The following is a 27156-nucleotide window of genomic DNA, read 5'->3' on the forward strand; positions in this document are numbered from 1 at the left end:
TGGCTGCTCTCTTCGTCAGCCAAACATGCGCGCCGGCCGACGGCAGCCCTCCTCCGTCTCCGCGAGCGCCACTCCTCTCCCTCGGCAGATCATATCGGCTGCAAAGGTTTCTCGCCTCTCTCTGAGCCCCACTACTTGATCAGGACGCACCGAAAGATATATATAGGCCTATATTGTTATGTCTTGTGTGTTTCAAGGAGCTTCACCAGCAGTTTGCTTTGAGAATTGGGGATGCATCATCAAAGAGTTAAATACACTAATGGTGCCTCAACTTGTCTAGCACGGTCACTTTGGTACCCAAAGTTGTAAAATACCTGAAACTGATGCTATAACTTGTCTCGTTGTGCAAATACGGTGCCTCTGTATGTATCTCGGCATACGCCCTGCCCACATGGCGTACCAACGTGTTGTTGGCCTGCATGTCAGTGGCCGGAAGTCGGCAATGCACTGGGTAAGCCCACGCGGTGGATTAATTTTTTTTTTGCAGAAAATCCCTAACGTTATATTTAATTACACGAAAATGCACTGGCTTTAACATAATCCAGAAAAATCATTTGTTGCTCAATGCTGGGCCCTGCATGTCAGCAAGTGGGATGAAATAATATAAAGGAAAAGGGCGAGCCTACAGAGATTCGAACAAAGCACCACAGAGTACAGCATGTGCACGTTAGCCACTCCAACAAGCATAGCCATATGTTCACGACAAGATGCGATTCTATTTACAAGGGAAAAATTGAGTCGCATGAATTTGAAAGAAGGAGCGCAGGTGTGACCTGGGTTTTTTTCGGCCAAATTTTTGGGCAACCGGAAAATCCGCTGGCCCCTGAGAAATTATGTTTTTGATAGGGTTTATTTTTTTGAAAATTTTGAACTTGAACCTGAAGTGTTTGCAAAATAGGTTATGTATGCCAATTCAAATATCTAGTGTGCGTTGGCGTAGTGGATAGGCAGGCGTCCTGTACTCGTCACATCGCCCCATCGACTCCCCCTCTGAATTTTTTATAAAAAAATTAACTATTGTTTGGGTGCTTCAGAGGTTCAACTTTATATATTTTTATGATCTTAAAATATTTTAAATCCAAAAATCCGTTGAGCAATAGCGGCCGAATTTTTTTTCCAAAATTTTCGTGATTTCATGGTTACCAGTTTTACCGGCCCATCTAATAAGAAAAACGAGTTCTTGGGTTTGAACCCCGTGACTCAAATTTTCCTTGTGTAATTCTCTTTATTATTCCCGCTAAAAATATTTCTCTTTATTATTTTCTCTGGTAATCATATTATAAATACGATTCTATCTCCATACTGACTATACAAATGTGTTTGGCCTATTGACTATTACTAGCAAAAGAGCCCGTGCTTTGCAACGGGAGGGAAAACATAACACACGCTCTTAACCCAACAACCATCACTCAAGACCACAATAGGTCCATCTCCTTTATTTTTGTGAGGCATCATATTTGTGTTGCCGCTTATCCTCCTTCTCACCCTCGCCGGCGATGGCCTCAGTGTTCACACAAAACAAAAGAATGTGTTTGAATATAGTTAATCGTAAGGCGTCTCTCTCTCTCCCTCCCTCTCTCTCTCTCTCTCACTTTCTCTCACTCTCGCGATAACAAATCTGTTGTTTTCCCTTGCGATATTTTTCAGAGGTATGCATGTGTAGTTATCGATGTTTTCTTTTCCCTATATGGTTATAGTGAGGTGTTTATTTGCAATCCGGATCGCCGCCGGTATGGAAGAAAAACGGATCTTGCGCTATAAATTATAAGTTTGCTTTCAAAAAAATATTTTTAAAGATATTTAACAGGTAAAATTAACAACATATTTAGATTCCACACATTTTTCTAATAAAGTTTCATATATAATATGTTATAATCGAAGTTACGGTTTAAAAGATACGGATAATTTAGAAAATCATTTGTTTGACTTAAATATATTCTAAAATAATATTTAAAAATACTTAACAGGTAAAAATAATCTTATATTCATATTCTACATATTTTTGTAATCAAATTTCATATATAACATGTTCAAATCAGAGTTAGGGTTTAAAAGATATGGATGATTTAAAAAAGCATTTGTTTGACTTAGATATGATCCGCGGATGAATTACCTAAAACATCAGGGGGGTTTTGAAAAATGTAAAATAACGGTTCGGGTGTGACTTAAATCCAGACTGCAGGTTGATTTCATCAAAACACAGGACTTTTGTGTAAAATACGAAAAAACGATTTGTTTTAACTTAAAACAGGACTGCAGGTTGAATTCTCTGAAATAGAGGGACTTTTCTAAAATATGTCATGACGGACGAGCAGAAACCCAATTTGCTTTATTATTAGGTAAAGATTCCACATCGAGTTGCTCGTGAGGCAGAGTTCGAATACTCCCATCTCTCCTTTATTGTACTTCTTATTACTATAATTTCATTACATGTACCAACTTGTGGGCTCATACACGACACACATAAGTATTTGAAAACAGTTCTGAGTAATTAAATAAATTTTTAGGTGTTTTTTCCTGAAATTTGATTAAAATTCAAGGAGTTTTCTGTAAAAAGAAAAACTCATGAGCGTCACACACATAGCAGGCTCCACTGACATGTGGGCCACCAGCCAATTGGCACTCCAAACGGGCATCTCATACACTCATACGTACAGAGGCACCGTATTTGAACGCTCGAACAAGTTATAGCACCAGTTTTGTGTATTTTACAACTTTAGGCATCAAAGTGAACATAGCGAACAAGTTAAGGCACATGTGATGTATTTAACTCATCATCAAACGCTCTCAATTATGCCTCCCAAAGGTTGCTGGATGCATTTGTGGGCACCGTTTTCACATTAAGTCACCAACCTTTACGTCCCACCGAGGTAAGTAGCTAGGGATAACACCAACTGCATTATCAGCTAGCTAGATAATAAAATATAGAGGGTTGTGTGCATCGATCGGTGCAGAGGCGGGGGGTTTATCCTCTTCGGAAAAAAAAGACTACAACATCCATCTTTTTCTTTCACTCAGTTAACAATTGAGGAGATCACACAATTGCAGAATAATGTTTAGGAGACCAAATTTAGAAAGGTTTGTGAGTGCTTAACTACCTATTGAATTGATAAAATCCTCAATCCTTGTTCCAGGGTAATTTTGCGCCGGTCAAAGAGATCGGCGATGTGAGAGAGATATTTGATATTGCAGGAGAGATTCCAGCAGATTTTCCAGAGGGTGTTTATATAAGAAATGGTAAACGTTCTATGCTCCTACTACCTCCGTCCTAATTTATTGGTCCTCCTTATAGTTTAGGTCAAATTTGACCTTTGATTTAAGTATCAAAAAACAAATTATATATCCTAAAAAATATCATTAGAAACCTCTTTGAAATATATATTCAACAATATAAGTTTTGTGACATACAATTTATAATTTGTTGGTCAAATCTACGGTCTAAGTTGGACAGAAAATACGAAGGGGACCAAAATAAACCCAGACGGAGGCAGTATCGTCTTACTAACTGAGAGATCACAAGCATGCATGCATGCATGCATGGAGCAGAACCAAAAGTCATGCCGGTGTGGGATGCATGCAGGTTCCAACCCTCTCTTTGGAGCCCTCCACTCGTCAAGCTCTATCTTTGGCAAGTCCCATGACATATGGATCGAAGGAGAAGGCATGCTCCACGCCGTGTACTTCACCAAGAGCAACAACAACACATGGTCAATCAAGTACACCAACCGCTATGTGCAGTCCGATACATTTAGGGTTGAGGATGGACTGAAGAAACCATGCTTCCTCCCTGCCACTGACGGTGACCCTCTTGCGATGCTCATAGCGGGTAACCTTAATACTGTAAGTACATGATTGGCAACTTTTTTCCTTCTTCTGGTAGTTATGGAATGCTGAAATACGCTGCATATGAGCAGCTGAGGTTCGGAAAGGCTTTCAAGAACATGAGCAACACCAGCGTGTTTGAGCATGCTGGGAGAGTCTTCTCAGCAGCAGAAAATGATAACCCCCATGAGATTGACTTGTATAGTCTTGGCACACTGGGTAGCTGGAATGTTGATGGAGGATGGAAGATGCCATTCACTGCGCACCCCAAGGTTTGTCCTCCCGCTTACTTTCTCAAAATGATAGTTTATCAATTTACACACACAGGTCAAGTCTATGATGGTGATGCGTTAGAGGTGATAGTACCAAATAGCAACACCATCTAATTTGAAATAGTATTGTGATCACTTATTAGACAAGTCATAAAATGTGTTAACTAAGAAAATAAGTGAATGCATATTATTAGTTGTCTTCTGGTTTAGATGCAAGAGAATATTGTTAGTTAAGAAGGACAACAAACTCTTTTTTTTACCGGAAACAGTAGGAAATTCCTCCTTTGTATCTTTTTATATTTTCTTTTAGGAGTATCCTCTAGATGCAAAAAATAAGACTATTATTCCAGCATAACACGTATTCCCTCCTTGCCAAATTATAATGCATATAAATTTGTTCAAAGTCAAATTGTCTAAACTTTGACCAAGTTTATAGAAGATTAAATGACCATTCACAATACCAAATATATACCATGTGAAAATAAATTTCTTAATGAATCTAAAAGTATTGATTTAGTTCTGTAAATGTTGATAAATTTATCAATAAACTTGGTCCAAGTTTACAAAGTTTGACTTTAACCAAATCTAATATGCACTTTAATTCAGCACCAAATTTTATATGTACTATAATTTAAAAAATGATACAATTCATATTAATACTGCTTCTAAGACATTTTTAGTTTGATTACCATATTGCACTAGTTCTTTTTCGAGAATTTATCATGTTGAGTTGGTACTTAAACTGAAGTCTTGCTCATGGATCTGAACTATGTCTCTCATGATAATGGAACATGACCACATCAACGCTCATGTTATAGTAGCATTGGCGGAAATCCACGACAAAATAGCATGCACTCGTTAACTAGCACAATCCTAACATAGTCACCCACTATAAAGTATGAACAAAAGAAACTAGAAGCTATGCATAAGCGATATTAGATGAATCATAGCACCAACAATATTATTACCGAGTGGAATCGCAATGATAGTTTTGGAACCAGTGGAATTCAGACAACTCACCCGCACTGAATCTGTTGAGCTATTGCCCTATGTTTCATGCTCTGCTAACAAATTACTTGTTACAAACATATGATATAAGACAGCCTCATACATAACATACATAATCTACTGAATTTTAATCCGAGCAACATTTCATTGTCCAAGCAACACTCTGACAAGTGTTATGCAAATGTTTGTTGCAACTCAAAGCGCTGAAAATGCCATTGAAATAGCTCATCCCCAGTGCTAAATGTTCATCGTGTGATTTGCAGCGTGAGAAGCATTATTTTAATATATGAACAAAAGTGTAGGTGGATTCAGCCAAGACAAAGACAATTCCAAGATTCATTTATGTCAAAATTTCAGTGTCTTTTATGAAGTCCGTGACTCCTAATTGAACCTAGAGTATTTTAACATGTAGGACTTAGGATGATAAAAAATTTAGTGCAGTTAATTGCTTCATCATTTCCATGTTTTGTTAATTCATCGATGTTGTCTATGAGAATAGGTAATCCCTGGAACAGGAGAGTTGGTCATCTTCGGGTTCAACGTGGATGCGCCTTTTCTAACGGTTGGAGTCGTCTCAGGTATCACTATTTATAAATCTGTTGCATGTTCTATGTGATTAATAGAAATCAGCTCAGAATTTGATTTCATACTACCATCTGTAGATGACGGAAAGAAACTACAGCAGAAGGTTGCTCTCGAGTTAGACAGATGCACATATTGTCATGAAATAGGAGTCACTACAATGTAAGTTTTTCCATGATAGGAGATTCACTAATGTGATGATTACTCAAGATTTTTTTTTTATTTTCCATAGAGAAAATACAATTTTATTTTAACATTTTGCAAATTATTCCATTTAATATTAAGAAAGTTGCAAAGAGTAATGTAATAAAATAGCATCCAGTAAACTTTAGCGGACATTGTCGCACATAAAATAATTCATTGAAGCTATTTCCCAATGAAAATTAATATAATAATAAGTTATACTAGTATAGTGAGTTCTTTAGGGTGGCTTCCTTCTCCTAGAGTTTATTGGCCATTCCTTTTTTTCCGAGAAAATCGTAGGAGCTTTGTGTTTCTTTATTTGAATGGAAAGGTAGAGAAACTTGAACAAGCTTTGAGAAAGGCCTGGTACAACGGACACAACAATTTCGCTCCCGAGCTCATCTACTCCCTTGGAAGACCAGTAAAATCGAAAAGGTACTACAAAAATAAAAATATAACTGAATTTTGTATCATGGAAAATGTTCGAGTGCGTGATGTTCGTGCCAAATTTGGTGGTGTTTGGACATCTCAGTAGCTCTCGGCAAAAAGGAATTAGGGTATGTGAGAAAATTTACTATTCACGCATTGTTCGGGCCAATTTTGTCTTTTTTGCCACGAGCTCCTCAGATGTCCAAACAAGATAAAACTTTGCACGGACATCATGCATTCAAGCGTCTTAGTTGACAAAAGAATTCAAGATATTTCAAATTCTTCTAATATATTTTTTATTTTACTGTTCACCGAGAGCTGATGAGCCCGGGTTCAGAAATGAATATTCGTGGTAGAACTCACTTCAAAGACAAAAAAGTGCCCGTGTGGCAATAACACCTTGAGGGTAACTCTAACCCATCCAAAAACTTAAGTCCGAAAAACTCATTTCCAAAACCTAATTCCAAAAATTCATGGGTATTTGGAGGGTGGCATCTAATCCATTACTTAAGCTTAATTCCCGATGATAATTTCCTTGATATTTCTGACATCATTTTGCGTACATAAATCTCATTTTGATAAAATATTTATTTAAACCTTTATATTTCTAACGCATATGTTTTAACAACATTTAAAATTCATTTTGTTATTCAAATTCAAACCACATTTTTCTCATCCACACTTGCATTCCTCTCCTCAGTATTGTCATATGTGCCATAGAAATAACCTTGATTCTCTTTGAGCACCATCCACCTTGACAACTTCCTGTGCTTCCTTTTGGCGACTAACTCATTCCTTGCCTCTACCATTCCTTTGAGTGTTTCCATGTAAATCCCATCTCTACACCATTACTTCTCCTCTCCCTCTTTTTTTTCCTCCCATCTGGACTAGATCTAGGACTAGGATTTCTTCTCATATCCTCATCATCACCCTCACTTCCTCCTAAAGATAGAAGATTATATGATCAATCTTGACCTCATTTGTGTTGCCTTCCAAGTATCATCGCATGCCATTTCTCATTTCTTTGAATAGCCCCATAATGCGAGAAAGTAAAGGGCTTTTGTCGCTTCCTCGTGTTCCATTTCTTGTATAGTTCTTGAGTACATGTTTGATGCACGTTAAGTGCCACATCACTCGGAGGTATACAACCCACTTGATCAACATGACCCAAGCACTAGTTCCAACAATCTTTAATTGTACCTGAATAGTGTGGTACTGAAATTTCTGTTCTGTTGGACTCACCTTTCACAGTTTGGTGATAGTACTCCTGAATCCTCATCTAAAATGTGTCTTTGATTTGTTCAGTGAAAATAGAGGCATCAAGAGAGGCACTCATACATGCATATAGAATTTCTCATCCTCCTTTACTTTGTAATTGGAAAATCTTGAATGTTTCTTCTTGATTGTTGGAGACTCAATCTCAACCACATCTGCTCATTCACTTTGACACTCTCATTTATCATCGAGAAGGCAATATCATATAATAAAGTTTTGTCATCATTCAACGTTACACCACCATGAAATTGTCCATCTTTCAAGCCCTTCTACACACAACAATGTCAAATTGCACAAATTAATCCTCAAACACATAGAAAAAAATGGATGCAACTGCATTGGATTGTGATTAGTAACATAACAACCAATGCATTTGCAACAATGCGGAGAGAAAAATCAAGAAAGAAGACATTGTTGCATTTGCATAACTTCTGAACACATGGGAGAACTATTGCAAGATATGAAGCGGCACACCCATAGGTCAATTTCCAAATTTAGAAGTTCGGATGGTTTAGACTAGGAGGGGGCAGAGGACACGGATTGAGTCAGAGGATGCACATTGGGTAGGAGCCACCGCAGGGGAAAATGATTTGTGGATTTATTGGTTCGTTCACATCCTAGAAGAAATATTGCCTATAAAATAGTTTCCCAAGCAAAACATGAGTGTGGAAAAGTTTTTGGGACATCAATTTTTGGAATGGGTTTTTGGGCTTAAACTTTTGCGCATGGATAAGAATGTCCTAAACAATATACATATTAGCGAATGATGGATAAATTCCTCATTTATATTTATATGTGAACAAATTATTTATAATTTAATGGTTGTCTTAGATGATATATTCACCAAAAGAAAGATTCGTGTGCATAAATATAGTCAAGGATTTAGCAAAAGAAGATGCAATTTCTGGTACATTACATTAATCATGCCAACAAACAAAATTGATGGAATCAAATATCAACTTGTGAGTGTAGGTACAACATTATTTTAGATTCTCCACTTACAATCAACAAGGAAAGGATGCTCAAAGGTGCTCTGTAAGTACTAATAACAAAATTAGTCTTGAATCCAAAATTATTATCAAGTGTCTAATTTATCATTTCTTTGCCCCTCATGTAGGCTGATTGAATTCGAAAAGGATAGCTATGCAAGAATAGGTGTCATGCCCCATTATGGTGATGCAAACTCGATAACATGGTTTTACGTACAACCATTCTGCACGATCCATCTTGTCAACTGCTTTGAAGAAGATGATGAGGTACAAATATATAAGCAATCACAATATACTTCATGTAGATGTAAAGGCATCACAATATACTTTATGATGCTGTATATTAAGGTAGACGCAAGTCTACTATAGTCTTAAATATCTCTAGAATTTCATTTTCTCACCCTAAAGGAACACTGAGTTTCTATTTAGTACATACCATAGATCCCTCAATGATCAAGAAGTTATGAACCTCTTTGATTCAAGGAATACCCAAAGGTCATGACTACAAAAATGTGGGAATTGGATGTCAATACATGTTGTTTCCTACAAGAATTGAAAACATATGAATAAGGAATGGAAGTTCTTTGATTGAACCAAAAGGAAAACATGCAAAAAAATGAGTGGTAGGTGCATGTCATAGTTGTCATAGATATAAATTCAATTTCCAAGAGTCTAGACTCAATGAAAATTTTCATTTGGAATATAGTACAAAGTGACCCATAGGAAACATTCAGATGGATTCTAATCCTAGGAATCAAACAAACTCCATCAGGTGAAAGAACGAGGATGTCGCCTAGAGGGGGGGGGGGTGAATAGGCGCTTTAAATAATTACGGTTTAGGCTTGAACAAATGCGGAATAAACCTAGCGGTTAATTTGTCAAGCACAAAACCTACAACAACTAGGCTCACCTATGTGCACCAACAACTTATGCTAAGCAAGATAAACTACTAGGTGATAGCAAGACATATGACAAGAAACAATATGGCTATCACAAAGTAAAGTGCATAAGTAAAGGGCTCGGGTAAGAGATAACCGAGGCACGCGGAGACGACGATGTATCCCGAAGTTCACACCCTTGCGGATGCTAATCTCCGTTTGGAGCGGTGTGGAGGCACAATGCTCCCCAAGAAGCCACTAGGGCCACCGTAATCTCCTCACGCCCTCGCACAATGCAAGATGTCGTGATTCCACTAAGGGACCCTTGAGGGCGGTCACCGAACCCGTACAAATGGCAACCCTTGGGGGCGGTCACCGAACCCGTACACTTTGGCAACCCTTGGGGGCGGTCACCGGTACCCGTCAAATTGCTCGGGGCGATCTCCACAACCTAATTGGAGACCCCGACGCTTGCCCGGAGCTTTACACCACAATGATTAAGCTCTGAACACCACCAACCGTCTAGGGCGCCCAAGCACCCAAGAGGAACAAGCTCAAGGGTACCAAGCACCCAAGAGTAATAAGCTTCTGAACTTGCAACTTCCACGTATCACGTGGAGAACTCAAACCGCTGCACCAAATGCAATGGCAAGGGCACACTGAGTGCCCAAGTCCTCCTCTCCAAAATCCCACCAAAGCAACTAATGCTAGGGAGGAAAATGAGAGGAAGAACAAGAAGGAGAACACCAAGAACTCCAAGATCTAGATCCAAGGGGTTCCCCTCACATAGAGGAGAAAGTGATTGGTGGAATGTGGATCTAGATCTCCTCTCTCTTTTCCCTCAAAAACTAGCAAGAATCCATGAAGGGATTGAGAGTTAGCAAGCTAGAAAAAGGTCAACAATGGGGGAAGAACACGAGCTCAAGAGATCAGGTTCATTGGGGAAGAAGACCCCCTTTTATAGGTGGGGAAAAATCCAACCGTTATGCTCACACCCCGCACCAAGCGGTACTACCGCTCCAAGGAGCGGTACTACCGCTAGGGCGGCAGTAGCCCTTTAAAAAAACAACAACGCGGAGGCAAAAGGCCAGAAGAACCGTCCTCCCGGTACTACCGCTTGTCCTCACGGTACTAAAAAAATACATCTGTGCCTGTAGTAGCCGCGGTAGTACCGCTCTGGAGCGGTAGTAAAAAATTACATCCACTCCTGTCCGAGGTAGTACCGCTGCAGCCTTTTCAGAATACCAAAACTGCCACAACTTCTGCAAACGGACTCCGAATTCAACGAAACCAAGTTTGTTGGAAAGCTAGCGACAAGGGCTAACACAATCTTGATAGAAATAACAATAATAAGCAAATTAGAAAAGGCCCAAAAGAAAATGGTGAGAACCCTTCCTCGAAAAAGACCGGTAAAACTCCAACACCGAAAACGCAATAGAAGAAGCTTGTGAACTCCGTTTTCGATGAACTTGAGCTTGTCAAGAAGATGACCATAAGCTCTAAGATGCACAAAGAGAACCAAACAAGAACCAAGAAAGATGATGCAAGGATGCAATGGTTTGAGCTCTCTGCGATACGATCAAGCTACTCATCAAGAGCCCCCTTGATAGTACGACAATCGATCCTATAACCCGGTCTCCCAACTACCACCATGAGACGGGTAAAATAGAAAACCTATCAAGGGCAAACCTTTGCCTTGCACAAAGTCCACTTGAGCTAGATGTAGACGATCTTGACTTCCTCAAGTTGGACCACCTTTCTTGATTGCGTTGGCTCGGTGAAGACTAGTAGATTGCTCCCCCATACTCCACTATGGGTGAGCCACTCTTCGGCACATCTTCACAAGTCCATTGTCACCACAATGGATGGAAAGCTTCAAGCACTTGATCTCTTCGTGATGCATCACTTGAACGTGCACACCGCAACCTAACCCCACAAAGAACCCTCACGAAGACCATGGGTTAGTACACAAAGCGTAATTGACAATGCTTACCATACCATGGGATCACTTGATCCCTCTCGGTACATCTTCTACGCTTTGTGAGTTGGTCAACTTGATTCACTCTTGACTTAGTCTTGATCAACCTTGAACCTTTCCAACTCTCTTCATTTGGATGATGCCTTGAAGGTAAGCATGAATGATCACACAATCTTCTTCTTCAAGACATGCTTGCAATAAGCTCAACACTCACATGACCAATCTTTGGATAATTCCTTAATAGCACCTTGGTCAACTCATAAACTCCTTGAAACCAACACACGGACTTCAAGAAATGCCTATGGACAAATCCTTCAAACATAACTCAATGCAACCATTAGTCCATACAGAATGTCATCAATTACCAAAACCACACATGGGGGCACCGCATGTCCTTTCAATCTCCCCCATTTTGGTAATTGACGACAATCACTTTCAAGAGAGTTTATATAAGGAATTATGCATCACCATGCAATGCAGCAACCAATAATGCATGCGAATGAGATGCAAATGCTAAGGAAACAGAAACCAAAGCTTCTCCACAAAACTCTCTGAAACTTCTCCCTGATGACCCACAAGTATAGGGGATCTATCGTAGTCCTTTCGATAAGTAAGAGTGTCAAACCCAACAAGGAGCAGAAGGAAATGATAAGCGGTTTTCAGCAAGGTATTCTCTGCAAGCACTGAAATAATAGGTAACAGATAGTTTTGTGATAGGATAATTTGTAACAAGCAACAAGTAACAAAAGTAAATAAAGTGCAGCAAGGTGGCCCAATCCTTTTTGTAGCAAAGGACAAGTCTGGACAAACTCTTATATAGAGAAAAGCGCTCCCGAGGACACATGGGAATTATCGTCATGCTAGTTTTCATCACATTCATATGATTCGCGTTCGGTACTTTGATAATTTGATATGTGGGTGGACCGGTGCTTGGGTGCTGTTCTTACTTGAACTAGCATCCCACTTATGATTAACCTCTATTGCAAGCATCCGCAACTACAAGAAAAGTATTAAGGTAAACCTAACCATAGCATGAAACATATGGATCCAAATCAGCCCCTTACGAAGCAACGCATAAACTAGAGTTTAAGCTTCTGTCACTCTAGCAACCCATCATCTACTTATTACTTCCCAATGCCTTCCTCTAGGCCCAAATAATGGTGAAGTGTCATGTAGTCGACGTTCACATAACGCCACTAGAGGATAGACAACATACATCTCATCAAAATATCGAGCGAATACCAAATTCACATGACTACTAATAGCAAGACTTCTCCCATGTCCTCAGGAACAAACGTAACTACTCACAAAGCATATTCATGTTCATAATCAGAGGAGTATTAATATGCATATAGGATCTGAACATATGATCTTCCACCAAATAAACCAACTAGCATCAACTACAAGGAGTAATCAACACTACTAGTAACCTACAGGTACCAATCCCAGACTTGGAGACAAGAATTGGATACAAGAGATGAACTAGGGTTTGAGAGGAGATGGTGCTGGTGAAGATGTTGATGGAGATTGCCCTCTCCCGATGAGAGGAGCATTGGTGATGACGATGGCGATGGTTTCCCCCTCCCGGAGGGAAGTGTCCCCGGCAGAACAGCTCATCCGGAGCCCTAGATTGGTTCCGCCAAGGTTCCGCCTCGTGGCAGCGGAGTCTCGTCCCGAAAGCTTGCTTATGATTTTTCTTTGGCCGAAAGACTTCATATAGTAGAAGATGGGCACCGGAGGGCCAACAGGGGGCCCACGAGGCAGGGGGCGCGCCCAGGGGGTAGGGCGCGCCCCCACCCTCGTGGATAGGTGGAGGCCCCCCTGACGTATTTCTTTCGCTCGGTATTTTTTATTATTTCCAAAAATAACTTTCGTGGAGTTTCAGGACTTTTGGAGTTGTGCAGAATAGGTCTCTAATATTTGCTCCTTTTCCAGCCCAGAATTCCAACTGCCGGCATTCTCCCTCCTTATGTAAACCTTGTAAAATAAGAGAGAATAGGCATAAGTATTATGACATAAAGTGTAATAACAGCCCATAATGCAATAAATCTCGATATAAAAGCATGATGCAAAATGGATGTATCAACTCCCCCAATCTTAGACCTCGCTTGTCCTCAAGCGGAAGCCGGTAACGATAAATATGTCCACATGTTTAGAGGTAGAGGTGTCGATAAAATAAAATACAGACATGAGGGCATAATGATTATTCTCATAACAGCAACATATATGGATATTATCATATGATTTCTTATGCTCAAGTAATAATCTATTCACAATGCAAAGTATGAATCAGAAACTTTATTGAGAACTAACAAACTATAATCTCAGTCATTGAAGCAATTGGAATTTATCATAACATCAGAAAGAGTCTACGTCAGAGCTTTCTAGCAAGTCCGCATACTCAACTATCATTTAGTCTTTCATAATTGCTAACACTCACGCAATACTTGTGGTTACGGAGTTTTAATTGGACACAGAGAAAGATAGGGGCTTATAGTTTCGCCTCCCAACCTTTTACCTCAAGGGTAACGTCAACAATAATAACTCATGCTACCCTACATCCAATTAGATATATTTATCAGGATCTTTCCAACACCCTATGCTTGCCAAAGGATAAAATGTAAAAGGGAAAGGTGAATATCACCATGACTCTTGCATAAGGTAGAAGATAATAATAAAAGATAGGCCCTTCGCAGAGGGAAGCAGAGGTTGCCATGCGCTTTAAGGGTTGGATGCACAAAATCTTAATGCGAAAGAACGTCACTTTATATTGCCACTTGTGATATGACCTTTATTATGCAGTCCGTCGCTTTTATTTCTTCCACATCACAAGATCGTATAAAGCTTATTTCCTCCACACCAATCAATCATACGTATTTAGAGAGCAATTTTTATTGCTTGCACCGATGACAACTTACTTGAAGGATCTTACTCAATCCATAGGTAGATATGGTGGACTCTCATGGCAAAAACTGGTTTAAGGGTTTTTGGAGGCACAAGTAGTATCTCTACTTGGTGCAAAGAATTTGGCTAGGATGAGGGGGAAAGGCAAGCTCAACATGTTGGATGATCCATGACAATATACTTTATCTCAGATATAAGAAAACATAACCCATTACGTTGTCTTCCTTGTCCAACATCAACTCTTTAGCATGTCATATTTTAATGAGTGCTCCCAATCATAAAAGATGTCCAAGATAGTATATTTATATGTGAAACCTCTCTTTCTTTATTACTTCCTATTAATTGCAACGATGACCAAAGCTATGTTTGCCAACTCTCAACAACTTTTAATCATCATACTCTTTCTATGTGAAGTCATCACTCTCAATAAGATCAATATGATCTTTTTATTCTTTTCTCTTTTCTTTTATTCCCTCAAGATCATGGCAAAATAATCAAGCCCTTAACTCAACACTAATCTTTATTATAAAGCTCATGGACTCGATTACATAGAGGGATCATAAAGCAAAACTGAAAACTAGATCATACCAAAACTTTTATTCTACTAGATGAAGATACTACTAATAGGATCGAACTAAGAAAAATGGTAAAGAAAGGAGATGTGGTTGTGATACGATACCGGGGCACCTCCCCCAAGCTTGGCAGTCACCAAGGGGAGTGCCCATACCCATGTGATTATGTCTCCTTTGCTGGTGAAGAAGGTGATGGTTTAGTTGATGGCGTACGCTTCGTCCTTAATTTGCACTTGATGACAGAATTTTGATCCCTCAGGTCATCAATCTCCTGCTCCAGGCTTAATATCTTTTTGCATAGTTCCTGCTTCTTTTCCTGCAAGAGACGAAAAGGGATAAACTCGATCTTAAGTTTCTTTGCTCTATCAGGGAGGCTTGACTTTTTGAGCTCCACATGCATGTCCCCAGGTTGAGGTAATCAGCCACATAGCTTTCTCCTTCAGAATCCTGGGACGACATGTTGCTCTAATCTGCAGCAGGACAGCTCGAAACAAAGACAGGAGATATTTGCGTGATATGGAGGTCAAAACCTTCGGGAGATTATATAATGAATGTTTACCAACCAAAATACGTATCGTGCAAGAAAACAGAGTCCGGAGAGCGCACGAGGTGCCCACGAGGCAGGGGGCACGCCCAGGGGGGTAGGGCGCGCCCTCCACCCTCGTGGAGGCCTTGTGTCCTTCCCGGACTGCTTCTTATTTTTCTATTTTTCTAAATATTCCAAAACGGAGAAAAATTGCCATTGGAACTGTTTTGGAGTCAGTTTACTTACCGTACCACATACCTATGCCTTTTCGGGGTCTGAAACGTTCCGGAAAGTGTCCCTTATGTATTCTTCCGGGTTTACGGTTTCAATAACATTGGTTTCAACATTTAATGGATTACCGGAGATATAATGTTTGATTCTTTGACCGTTCACCACCTTCGGATTTGTGCCTTCGAAGTTGTTGATTTTTATGGCACCGGAACGATAGACCTCCTCGATAACGTAAGGACCTTCCCATTTAGAGAGAAGTTTTCCTGCAAAAAAATCTTAAACGAGAGTTGTATAGCAAAACATAATTACCTACATTAAACTCACGCTTTTGTATCCTTTTGTCATGCCATCTTTTAACTTTTTCTTTAAACAACTTGGCATTTTCATAAGCTTGGGTTCTCCATTCATCAAGTGAGCTAATGTCAAATAACCTCTTCTCACCGGCAAGTTTGAAATCATAATTGAGCTCTTTAATGGCCCAATAAGCCTTATGTTCTAGTTCTAGAGGTAAGTGACATGCTTTTCCATAAACCATTTTATACGGAGACATACCCATAGGATTTTTATATACAGTTCTATAAGCCCATAATGCATCATCAAGTTTCTTGGACCAGTTCTTTCTAGATCTATTAACAGTCTTTTGCAAAATTAACTTAAGTTCTCTATTACTCAATTCTACTTGATCACTAGACTGCGGGTGGTAAGGAGATGCAATTCTATGATTAACATCATACTTAGCAAGCATTTTACGGAAAGCACCATGAATAAAATGTGAACCACCATCAGTCATTAAATATCTAGGGACTCCAAACCTCGGAAAAATAACTTCTTTAAGCATCTTAATAGAAGTGTTATGATCAGCACTACTAGTTGGAATAGCTTCTACCCACTTAGTAACGTAATCAATAGCAACTAAAATATGTGTATATCCATTAGAGGCAGGAAAAGGTCCCATATAATCAAAGCCCCAAACATCAAATGGTTCAATAACAAGTGAATAATTCATAGGCATTTCTTGACGTCTACTAATATTACCAATTCTCTGACATTCATCACAAGATAAGACAAACTTACGGGCATCCTTGAAGAGAGTAGGCCAATAAAAACCGGATTGCAATACCTTATGTGCAGTTCTATCTCCAGCGTGGTGTCCTCCATAAGCCTCGGAGTGACACTTGCATAGGATATGTTCCTGTTCATGCTCAGGTACACAACGTCTAATAACACCATCTACTCCTTCTTTATAAAGATGTGGGTCATCCCAAAAGTAATGTCTCAAATCATAGAAAAACTTTTTCTTTTGCTGGTATGTGAAACTAGGTGGTATAAATTTAGCAACAATATAATTAGCATAATCAGCATACCATGGAGCAGTTCGAGAAGTATTTATGACATTTAATTGTTCATCCAGAAAGCTATCATCAATAGGTAGTGGTTCATCAAGAACATTTTCTAACCTAGACAAGTTGTCTGCAACGGGGTTCTCAGCTCCTTTTCTATCAACAATATGCAAATCAAATTCTTGAAGCAAGAGAACCCATCTAATAAGTCTAGGTTTAGCGTCTTTCTTTTCCATAAGATATTTAATAGCAGCATGATCCGTGTGAATAGTTACTTTAGAATCGACAATATAGGGTCAGAACTTATCGCAAGCAAATACGACTGCTAAGAATTCTTTTTCAGTGGTAGCATAATTTCTTTGAGCATTGTCTAGAGTTTTGCTAGCATATTGGATAACATTTAATTTCTTATCAACTCTTTGTCCTAGAACAACACCTACAGCATAATCACTAGCATCACACATGATTTCAAAGGGTAAATTCCAATCAGGTGGCTAAACAATAGGTGCAGAGATCAATGCTTTCTTAAGTATTTCAAATGCTTCTACACAATCATCATCAAAGACAAATGGTATATCTTTTTGTAATAAATTAGTCAGAGGCCGAGAAATTTTTGAGAAGTCCTTAATGAACCTCCTATAAAATCCGGCGTGACCAAGGAAACTTCTTATACCTTTGATGTCCTTGGGACATGGCATCTTTTCAATAGCATCAACCTTGGCTTTATCAACCTCAATACCTCTTTCAGAAACTTTATGCCCCAAAACAATACCTCCATTAACCATAAAGTGGCACTTTTCCCAATTCAGGACAAGATTAGTTTCTTCACATCTCTGCAAAACTCGATCAAGATTGCTCAGGCAATCATCAAAAGAGGATCCATAGACGGAAAAAGCGTCCATAAAAACCTCACAAATCTTTTCACAAAAGTCAGAGAATATAGCCATCATGCATCTTTGAAAGGTAGCAGGTGCATTATATAAACCAAAAGGCATACGTCTATAAGCAAAAGTACCAAAAGGGCAAGTAAAAGTAGTCTTTGATTGATCATTGGCTGTCACAGGTATTTGAGAGAAACCAGAATAACCATCTAGAAAGCAAAAATGTGTATGTTTGGATAATCTTTCTAGCATTTGATCGATAAAAGGTAAGGGGTAATGATCTTTTTTAGTAGCCTTATTTAATTTGCGGAAAGCAATTACCATCCTATAACCTGTAATAATTCTTTGCGGGATCAACTCATCTTTATCATTAGGAACGACGGTAATACCTCCCTTCTTAGGAACACAATGGACAGGACTTACCCACTAACTATCAGCAACGGGATAAATTATACCTGCCTCAAGGAGCTTTAGTATTTCTTTCCTTACCACTTCCTTCATCTTAGGATTCAGCCGTCGTTGATGATCACGAACTGGTTTGGCGTCTTCCTCCAAATTTATTTTGTGTTGACATAGAGTGGGACTAATGCCCTTAAGATCATCAAGAGTATATCCAATAGCAGCACGGTGCTTCTTGAGAGTTTTCAATAATCTCTCTTCTTCATGCTCTGAAAGGTTAGCACTAATAATAATAGGATATATCTTTTTCTCATCAAGATAAGCATATTTAAGAGTATCAGGTAACGGTTTGAGCTCAAACACGGGATCACCCTTGGGTGGAGGAGGATTCCCCTAGGATTTCAACAGGCAAGTTGTGTTTCAGGATCGGTTCCTGTTTAAAGAATACTTCATCTATTTCCCTTCTTTCATTCATAAACATATCATTTTCATGGTCCATCAAATATTGTTCTAAAGGATCACTAGGAGGCATGGCAATAGAAGCAAGACCAATAATTTCATCCTTACTAGGCAATTCCTCTTCACGGTGTTGTCTACGAAATTTAGAGAAATTAAACTCATGAGACATATCACCCAAACCAATAGTAACAACATCCTTTTTGCAGTCTATCTTAGCATTAACAGTGTTCAAGAAAGGTCTACCAAATATAATGGGACAAAAACTATCTTGTGGGGAACCAAGAACAAGAAAATCAGCAGGATATTTAGTTTTCCCACACAAGACTTCAACATCTCTAACAATTCCCATTGGTGAAATAGTATCTCTGTTGGCAAGTTTAATTGTGACATCAATATCTTCTAACTCAGTCGGTGCAATATCATGCTTAATTTCGTTGTATAAGTCGATAGGTATTGCACTAGCACTAGCACCCATATCACATAAGCCATGATAACAATGATCTCCTATTTTAACAGAAATAACAGGCATGCCTACCACAGGTCTATGTTTATATTTAGCACAAGGTTTGGCAATTCTAGCAGTTTCATCACAGAAATGAATAGCATGCCCATCAATATTATCAGACAAGAGATCTTTAACAATAGCAACATTAGGTTCAACTTTAATTTGCTCAGGAGGTGAATAAGTTCTAATATTGCTTTTATGAACCACAGTTGAAGCTTTAGTATGATCCTTTATTCTAACAGGGAAAGGTGGTTTCTCAACATAAGTAGTAGGAACAATAGGATCATTATAAGTGATAGTCTTTTCTTCAACTTTAATAGGTGCAGCTACTTTTACTTCTATGGGAGGATGATATTTAAACCACTTCTCCTTGGGAAGATCAACATAAGTAGCGAAAGATTCATAGAAACAGGCTACTATCTCAGAGTCAAGGCCATATTTAGTGCTAAATTTACGGAAAACATCGGTATCCATAAAAGATTTAACACAATCAAACTTAGGTGTCATACCTGACTCCTTACCTTCGTCGAGATCCCAATCTTCAGAGTTGCGTTTAATTCTATCCAATAAATCCCATTTGAATTCAATAGTCTTCATCATAAAAGAGCCAGCACAAGAAGTATCGAGCATGGTGCGATTGTTATCAGAAAGCCGAGCATAAAAACTTTGAATAATTATTTCTCTCGGGAGCTCATGATTGGGGCATGAATATAACATTGATTTAAGCCTCCCCCAAGCTTGAGCGATGCTTTCTCCTTCGCGAGGCCAAAAATTATATATATAATTGCGATCACGATGAACAAGATGCATAGGATAAAATTTCTGATGAAATTCCAATTTCAATCGTTTGTAGTCCCATGATCCCGTATCATCACATAGCCTATACCATGTCAATGCATCTCCCTCCAAAGATAAAGGGAAGACCTTCTTCTTAATAAAATCACCGGGTATACCTGCAAGCTTAAATAATCCGCACGACGGCGCCCCAGAGTGCGGACCGCGGGAGTCGGGCCCACCACCAGCTCGCCACCGACTGACGGCACTTGCGGCGCCTCAGGCTGACTGGTCTGAGCGCCGCCAGCCAGCATGGGCGGGGGCACTTTGATAATTTGATATGTGGGTGGACCGGTGCTTGGGTGCTGCCCTTACTTGGACAAGCATCCCACTTATGATTAACCTCTATTGCAAGCATCCGCAACTACAACAAAAGTATTAAGGTAAACCTAACCATAGCATGAAACATATGGATCCAAATCAGCCCCTTATGAAGCAACGCATAAACTAGGGTTTAAGCTTCTGTCACTCTAGCAACCCATCATCTACTTATTACTTCCCAATGCCTTCCTCTAGGCCCAAATAATGGTGAAGTGTCATGTAGTCGACGTTCACATAACACCACTAGAGGAGAGACAACATACATCTCATCAAAATATCGAATACCAAATTCACATGACTACTAATAGCAAGACTTCTCCCATGTCCTCAGGAACAAACGTAACTACTCACAAAGCATATTCATGTTCATAATCAGAGGAGTATTAATATGCATATAGGATCTGAACATATGATCTTCCACCAAATAAACCAACTAACCACAAGGAGTAATCAACACTACTAGTAACCTACAGGTACCAATCCCAGACTTGGAGACAAGAATTGGATACAAGAGATGAACAAGGGTTTGAGAGGAGATGGTGCTGGTGAAGATGTTGATGGAGATTGCCCTCTCCCGATGAGAGGAGCGTTGGTGATGACGATGGCGATGATTTTCCCTCCCGGAGGGAAGTGTCCCCGGCAGAACAACTCTGCCGGAGCCCTAGATTGGTTCCGCCAAGGTTGCGCCTCGTGGCGGCGGAGTCTCGTCCCGAAAGCTTGCTTATGATTTTTCTTCGGACAAAAGACTTCATATAGCAGAAGATGGGCACCGGAGGGCCAACAGGGGGCCCACGAGGCAGGGGGCGTGCCCAGGGGGTAGGGCGCGCCCCCACCCTCGTGGACAGGTGGAGGCCCCCCTGACGTATTTCTTCCACTCAGTATTTTTTTATTATTTCCAAAAATAACTTTCGTGGAGTTTCAGGACTTTTGGAGTTGTGCAGAATAGGTCTCTAATATTTGCTCCTTTTCCAGCCCAGAATTCCAGCTGCCGGCATTCTCCCTCCTTATGTAAACCTTGTAAAATAAGAGAGAATAGGCATAAGTATTGTGACATAAAGTGTAATAACAGCCCATAATGCAATAAATATCGATATAAAAGCATGATGCAAAATGGACGTATCACTCCCCCATTGGCATCGATTGCCAAAATGGGCGAAAAGCTTAGAAGGCCAATATAAATTGTGGTCCTCCATAAATTGTGTATTTCTCAACAAGAGAGTGGAATGCAATACACATATCCAACAGTAAATACTTGGAGGAAGACAAACTATATTGAGGCCCAAAGATTACAAAAGAATGATATGCCACAAAGACATAACAAAGAGAGAAACAAGGAATCAAGCAATCAAAAGATACCAATTGAAGCAAGCTATCAAAAGATACCAATTGAACCAACTAGATCAATGATCCTACGTGCCACATGAATAAAGGATATTATGATAAGAGCAAATGAGTGATCTAAAGAAACTAGAGAATCTCCCCATTATTTGTGCACACATAAGAATTTTTTTGTATTAGGATACCAAGTGCACAAAATAGGATCATAGCGCCCCCAAAATCAATAGAAACTCACAACAAGTGTAAGTGGGAATATAGGAAACAAAGCCTAGCACTTGCAACAAACACATGGTTGAGCAACATGTAAAAGAGGCAACTTAAGAATAGGCTCAACCAACATGATGTGTGTGAGTCATGGCAAAGCACTTGCGAAGACTAAAATAAGGATGAGCATTAAGCATCAACATAGTCTTGGATAAATGAGATACACGGTGCATGACATTGCTTCCCACACACACCCACTAGCAAATGGGTTCACAAGCACACTAAAAAGATAACAACAAAGCTTGCGACAACCCATGGTGAAGATAGAAGATGAAAGCCTCATCAAGACGAGGGATATCAATTAAGATGGCAAAAGTCTCATAGAGATAAGCATGAGGAAAATAATCCTCACCACACAAGAGTGCATCAAGATGCAACGAGATAAGACACGCACTGAAGTCAAAAGCTTTCACGGAGCCACCAAAGAAATAACATAAGAAAGACAAGGTGGACGTGAAAGAAAGGATATCATCTAGAGATGTAATTTCTTTCAAGTGTTTAAGGTTCTAGGTAGACGAAATCATGATGATATATATCTACAAAGTAGGATGTACACCCGAAATAGTTACAACACGAAGGAACAAGATATCCAAAAGGAAGTCATACATATACCAATAAGATATTTGCTTGGAAGCATAGCACATGGCTAGATATGGTCTTATAGTATAAATGAATTCCTACCACACACCCATCAAAGACATCACAACTAGCAACATGAGATCATCGTTGAGATGCTTTGAGAAAGGAAACAAGTATCACAAGATGGAATGAATATCATGCCAAGATGCAACCTACACAAGGTTGAATGCAAGAAAAGAATGCATGAATAGATACTTGTTACCGAGATATCATTGGAGGGATGTAAAAGAAACCAATTGAAGGTAGTAGATAGTAGTTCATTGAGCATCCTAGCTTGACTCCAATAAGCACATGGTGACACCACCTTCCTTGTGAGTGAGCCGAGCATCCAATGCATCTCCAATTGTTCCTAGAACAACAACACAAACAAAATGGTACCCAAACTCATTGGGACCAAAGAGTTAGAAACTCCAATATACATAGGACGAATTCCACATAAATATGTGCATATAGATATGAAAATGAATTTCATGCACATCTCATACAATTTGAGACTTGGTGGAGTTTCCCCTATATATTGGGTTAAAGAAACAAAGCATGCCAAAGAGACTACATGAAGTTAATATGCATGCTCAAGACTTTCAAGAACCAATACCAAATGACAAAGAAATACCAAGTGAAGAAGAGACACCAAATGAATAAATCAACACTTGGAGGATATCAAATGAAAGATACATCAAGGAATGAGATATCCAATAATGCACGCAAAAAGAAAGATGTCAAACTCCCAAAAGAGAGAATGGTTCCAAACAAACCAAGTGCTCTACAAAGTTTCATGATGGCACAAAGTACCAAAAAGAAATGGTTTGCATTCCACCAACACACACTTGATAAGGATCACAAGGTGAGTGTTCTAAGAAGAATAGGATAGCTCCCCCAAGCATTATGCATTATAGAGAATTTGCATTTGAATACAAAAAGCACAAGATGGGATCACCACTTTCACTATATCTATACAAACACTAGACAAACTCAAGGAAATAACAAGATCCACAAGTGTATGGAATACAATGGGAGTTGACACAATCCTAGGCACGAGATAAGGCAAATAAAAGTAAAGGCCAATGTAAAGATGATCAATAATTTCTACCACACATAAGTGAGTACCAATTTTCATAAGACAAGAAGTATTTGGAAATAATTCCCGTTGGTAGATAGCAAGGATATGCAACATCATCTTCACACCAAATACAAGCAAATTGCAACTTGTAGAGCTAACATGCCACCTAGGAACAAGATAATTTACAATATCAACTCCAGGTGACAATATCTCAAATGTACACATTTTCTAGGCTAGTAATATACACATAGCATATTGCTCCCCCATAGTGTGATACCAATTAAGGATAAACAAGAGGCAAATAAAAGGATCCAACAAGAGATAATTAATGGACTATTTAGAATTTGAATTTCACATGAGAAGACATACCACATAACGACTAGATAATCTTGAAATATAAATACTAGATGGTATTACTCATGTACACACATTTATAGGATTGTGAGGTGCACAAAGCACATCACTCCCACATAATGGGATATTCCATTAATCTCTCACAAGAGCCAACTAAGAAATAAACAAGATGCAAAAGGCTCAACGCATGACACACACGTACATGATGTGCAAACCAACACACACATACTTGATTGCTCAAGATAATCAAGTTGGAAGCACAACATATACAAACACATGCAAGGAACGAAACCAAACATGCAAAGGGGCAAGTAACTATCAATGTAAACACTTTAAGCACGAGTTACCGCAAGGAGGAACATTGGATATAAGATACAAACTTGATAATCCGAATGACTTGGCTTGAGACAATAAGAATGATGAAGTCCCTTTAATTCTTCATAATGTAGCCAAGTCTCCAATGCCCTCCAACAACACCTATTGATCAAGTTTGAGCTAGTTGGTCCCCAACCAAGTTGGATCCTAAGAGATTAGTCACAATAGGCTTGGCTACCCAAATGGTTCTTTTCTTGACACCACTTTGAGTACCAACAAATTTGGCAAACACATTGCCAACCTTATCCTTCCCAAGAGAATAGATATCATCAATAATAATTGTGTTGGATAAGTTACCACTAGTGCATGAAGAAGCGAGGTGGCCTTTCTCACGACATAGGTAGCAACGTCTACTCTTCACTTTCTTCTCACTTGATTTCTCAACTTGAGAACCATTAGCTTGATTTTTCTTGGGAAGAGGCCTTTCTTCAACTTGAGGTTGAGCATGAGAGTGAACTTGTGGCTGCTTCCCTTGTTTCTTGTCACTAATGGCCTTCTTCTTCAAAGAGCAAGATCTAACATGATGCCCTTCAATTTTGCACTTGAAGCAAACAATCTTGGCCGAATTCTTGACTTGTTTTTGGCCCTTCTTCTTGTTGCTCATGGACTTCTTCTTCTTATTGGAGTTGAATCCAAGTCCAACTTTGTCATTGGGGGATTTTTGCACTCTCAAGATGTTGTTGAGTGTAAATTTCCCTTCATGACTCTTTTCCAAGTCTTTCTTCAAAGAAGTGACTTGGGCCTTGAGCTCTTTGATTTCCTCTACATGGTTAGTCTCAACACAAGTACTAGAGGAAGTATAAGCTTCATCGTTAGAGTAACAAGGCAAGGAAAGCAATTCATCACAAGATGTACTAACATTGTGAGTAGATGAATTACAAGGACTAGCACATGGCAATATAGCATTTTGACTAGAAGTAGTGCTAGTATCCACATGAGGCTCACTAGATGTTACCTTAGCAATCATGGACTCATGAGCTATCTTTAGCACATTATGAGATATTAGAAGATCATCATGAGAGCTTGAGAGCTTTTCATGGCTTTCCTCCAATTTCTCATAATTGCTAGATAGCAACTAAAGTTGAGCCCGAAGCTCAACATTCTCCTTCAAAATGGATGCCTCACAAGTAATAGAGTTAGTAGCACAAGCATCATCAATAATAGCAAGAGGAGAAGGCAACTTTACAAGCTCTTTTGAATATGAAGCTTTAAGTTGTGCATGGGCTCGGTGAGTTTGATGAGCTCACCCTTGATGACCCTTGAGCCATTTTCGAGGTGCTCAAAATCCTTAAGGAGTCTAGCATGAGTAACTTCAAGCTTAGAATTTTTAGTTTCAAAAACATTGGCCACCTCAAGAGCTCTATCATGAGATTCCTTCACTCTAGATAATTCTCGAGCAAAAGTCTCCTCAAGAGATTCCTTGGTGGTTTGTTCAAGTTCAAGAGCTTGAGAGAGGTCTGCAATCTCATTAGCGTAATCACGCTCATGACTTTCCATTTTATCAATGGTGACCTCATGCTCCTCAAGACGAGATTCCAACTCATCAATATATTTCTTGCCCTCAATAGCAATAGACATGATTTCCATGAAGTTGGAGCAAGCAATTTTATTCTTAAGAAGAGCTTTAAAAATCATTTCCCCCTTAATTTTTAAGGAGGCAACATCATCATTCTCTTCATCATAATCGACATCATCATCACAAGATATATTGGTATTCAAGGTGGGAGATATCTTTGAAGCCTTGGCCATAAGGCAAAAAGCAATAGATGATGATGTAGGATCCCTTGAAGCACCATTCAAGACCACATCTTGTTCCATGGAGTGTTGGGTTTCCTCTACATTGTTGGCACAACAACTCGAGGAAATGCATGCATTTTTATCATGGCAACAAGATATAGCAAGCATATAATCATGAGATTTAGTCAAGCAATTTCTACATGATATGCAAGGACTATTAACACAAGCATGTGGAACATTTGGAGTGCTCAAAGTGCTAAAGTCCAGAGATGAAGCATTGAAATAAGAAAGTGATGAAGGATTATCAACAATAAGCCCACTATCATCATTGCAATGAACACCACTACTCACCATGTCATTACCTTGTGGCAAACCACATGTAGGTGAAGTAGAAGAAGTTGAGAACGCAACACGGCCGGAGGTGGAGGGAGAACAATCATCCTTACAAAACTTGGACACACCATATTTATCTTGAAGCTTTGTCCACAACTCATGAGCATCCCGGAACGGCATGAGTTGAAATATAACTACATTGCTCAAAGCATCGAAAACCACATTAGAAGCTTGAGCATTGTGATAAGAGTTTTTCTCATCCTCTAAAGATAATCTTTGGGGATCCTTTGGAGGAGAAAAACCCATATCTACAATTCGCTCTAAATTTGGGTCCATGACCCTAAAGAGATTAAGCATGCGAATTAACGAAACATCAAAATTTGTGCCATCGAAACTAAGAGTGTCAGAGAATCCTAAACCCCTAGTTGGCATCCTTACTCTCTAGGCGGTAAAGCCCAATAAAGAGAGAAGAGGCTCTGATACCAATTCAAAGAACGAGGATGTCGCCTAGAGGGGGGGTGAATAGGCGCTTTAAAAAATTACGGTTTAGGCTTGAACAAATGCGGAATAAACCTACCGGTTGATTTGTCAAGCACAAAACCTACAACAACTAGGCTCACCTATGTGCACCAACAACTTATGCTAAGCAAGATAAACTATTAGGTGAT

General features: G+C 39.3%; 1 protein-coding gene across 1 annotated transcript in view; it reads left to right on the forward strand.

The window, feature by feature from the left end:
* Positions 1–391: 391 nt before the first annotated feature.
* The window catches only part of LOC123097083 (carotenoid 9,10(9',10')-cleavage dioxygenase 1-like), a 41404-nt gene continuing 14639 nt past the window's right edge, over positions 392–27156 (forward strand). The window contains exons 1-8 of the mRNA XM_044518849.1: positions 392–451; positions 3135–3237; positions 3581–3840; positions 3915–4094; positions 5602–5680; positions 5765–5846; positions 8544–8606; positions 8689–8827. Coding sequence (XP_044374784.1) covers positions 392–451; positions 3135–3237; positions 3581–3840; positions 3915–4094; positions 5602–5680; positions 5765–5846; positions 8544–8606; positions 8689–8827 — 966 coding nt within the window. The remainder of the gene's footprint in view (positions 452–3134; positions 3238–3580; positions 3841–3914; positions 4095–5601; positions 5681–5764; positions 5847–8543; positions 8607–8688; positions 8828–27156) is intronic.

This window comes from Triticum aestivum, chromosome 4D (genome assembly GCF_018294505.1).
Source record: "Triticum aestivum cultivar Chinese Spring chromosome 4D, IWGSC CS RefSeq v2.1, whole genome shotgun sequence".
Taxonomy (NCBI): Eukaryota; Viridiplantae; Streptophyta; class Magnoliopsida; order Poales; family Poaceae; genus Triticum; species Triticum aestivum.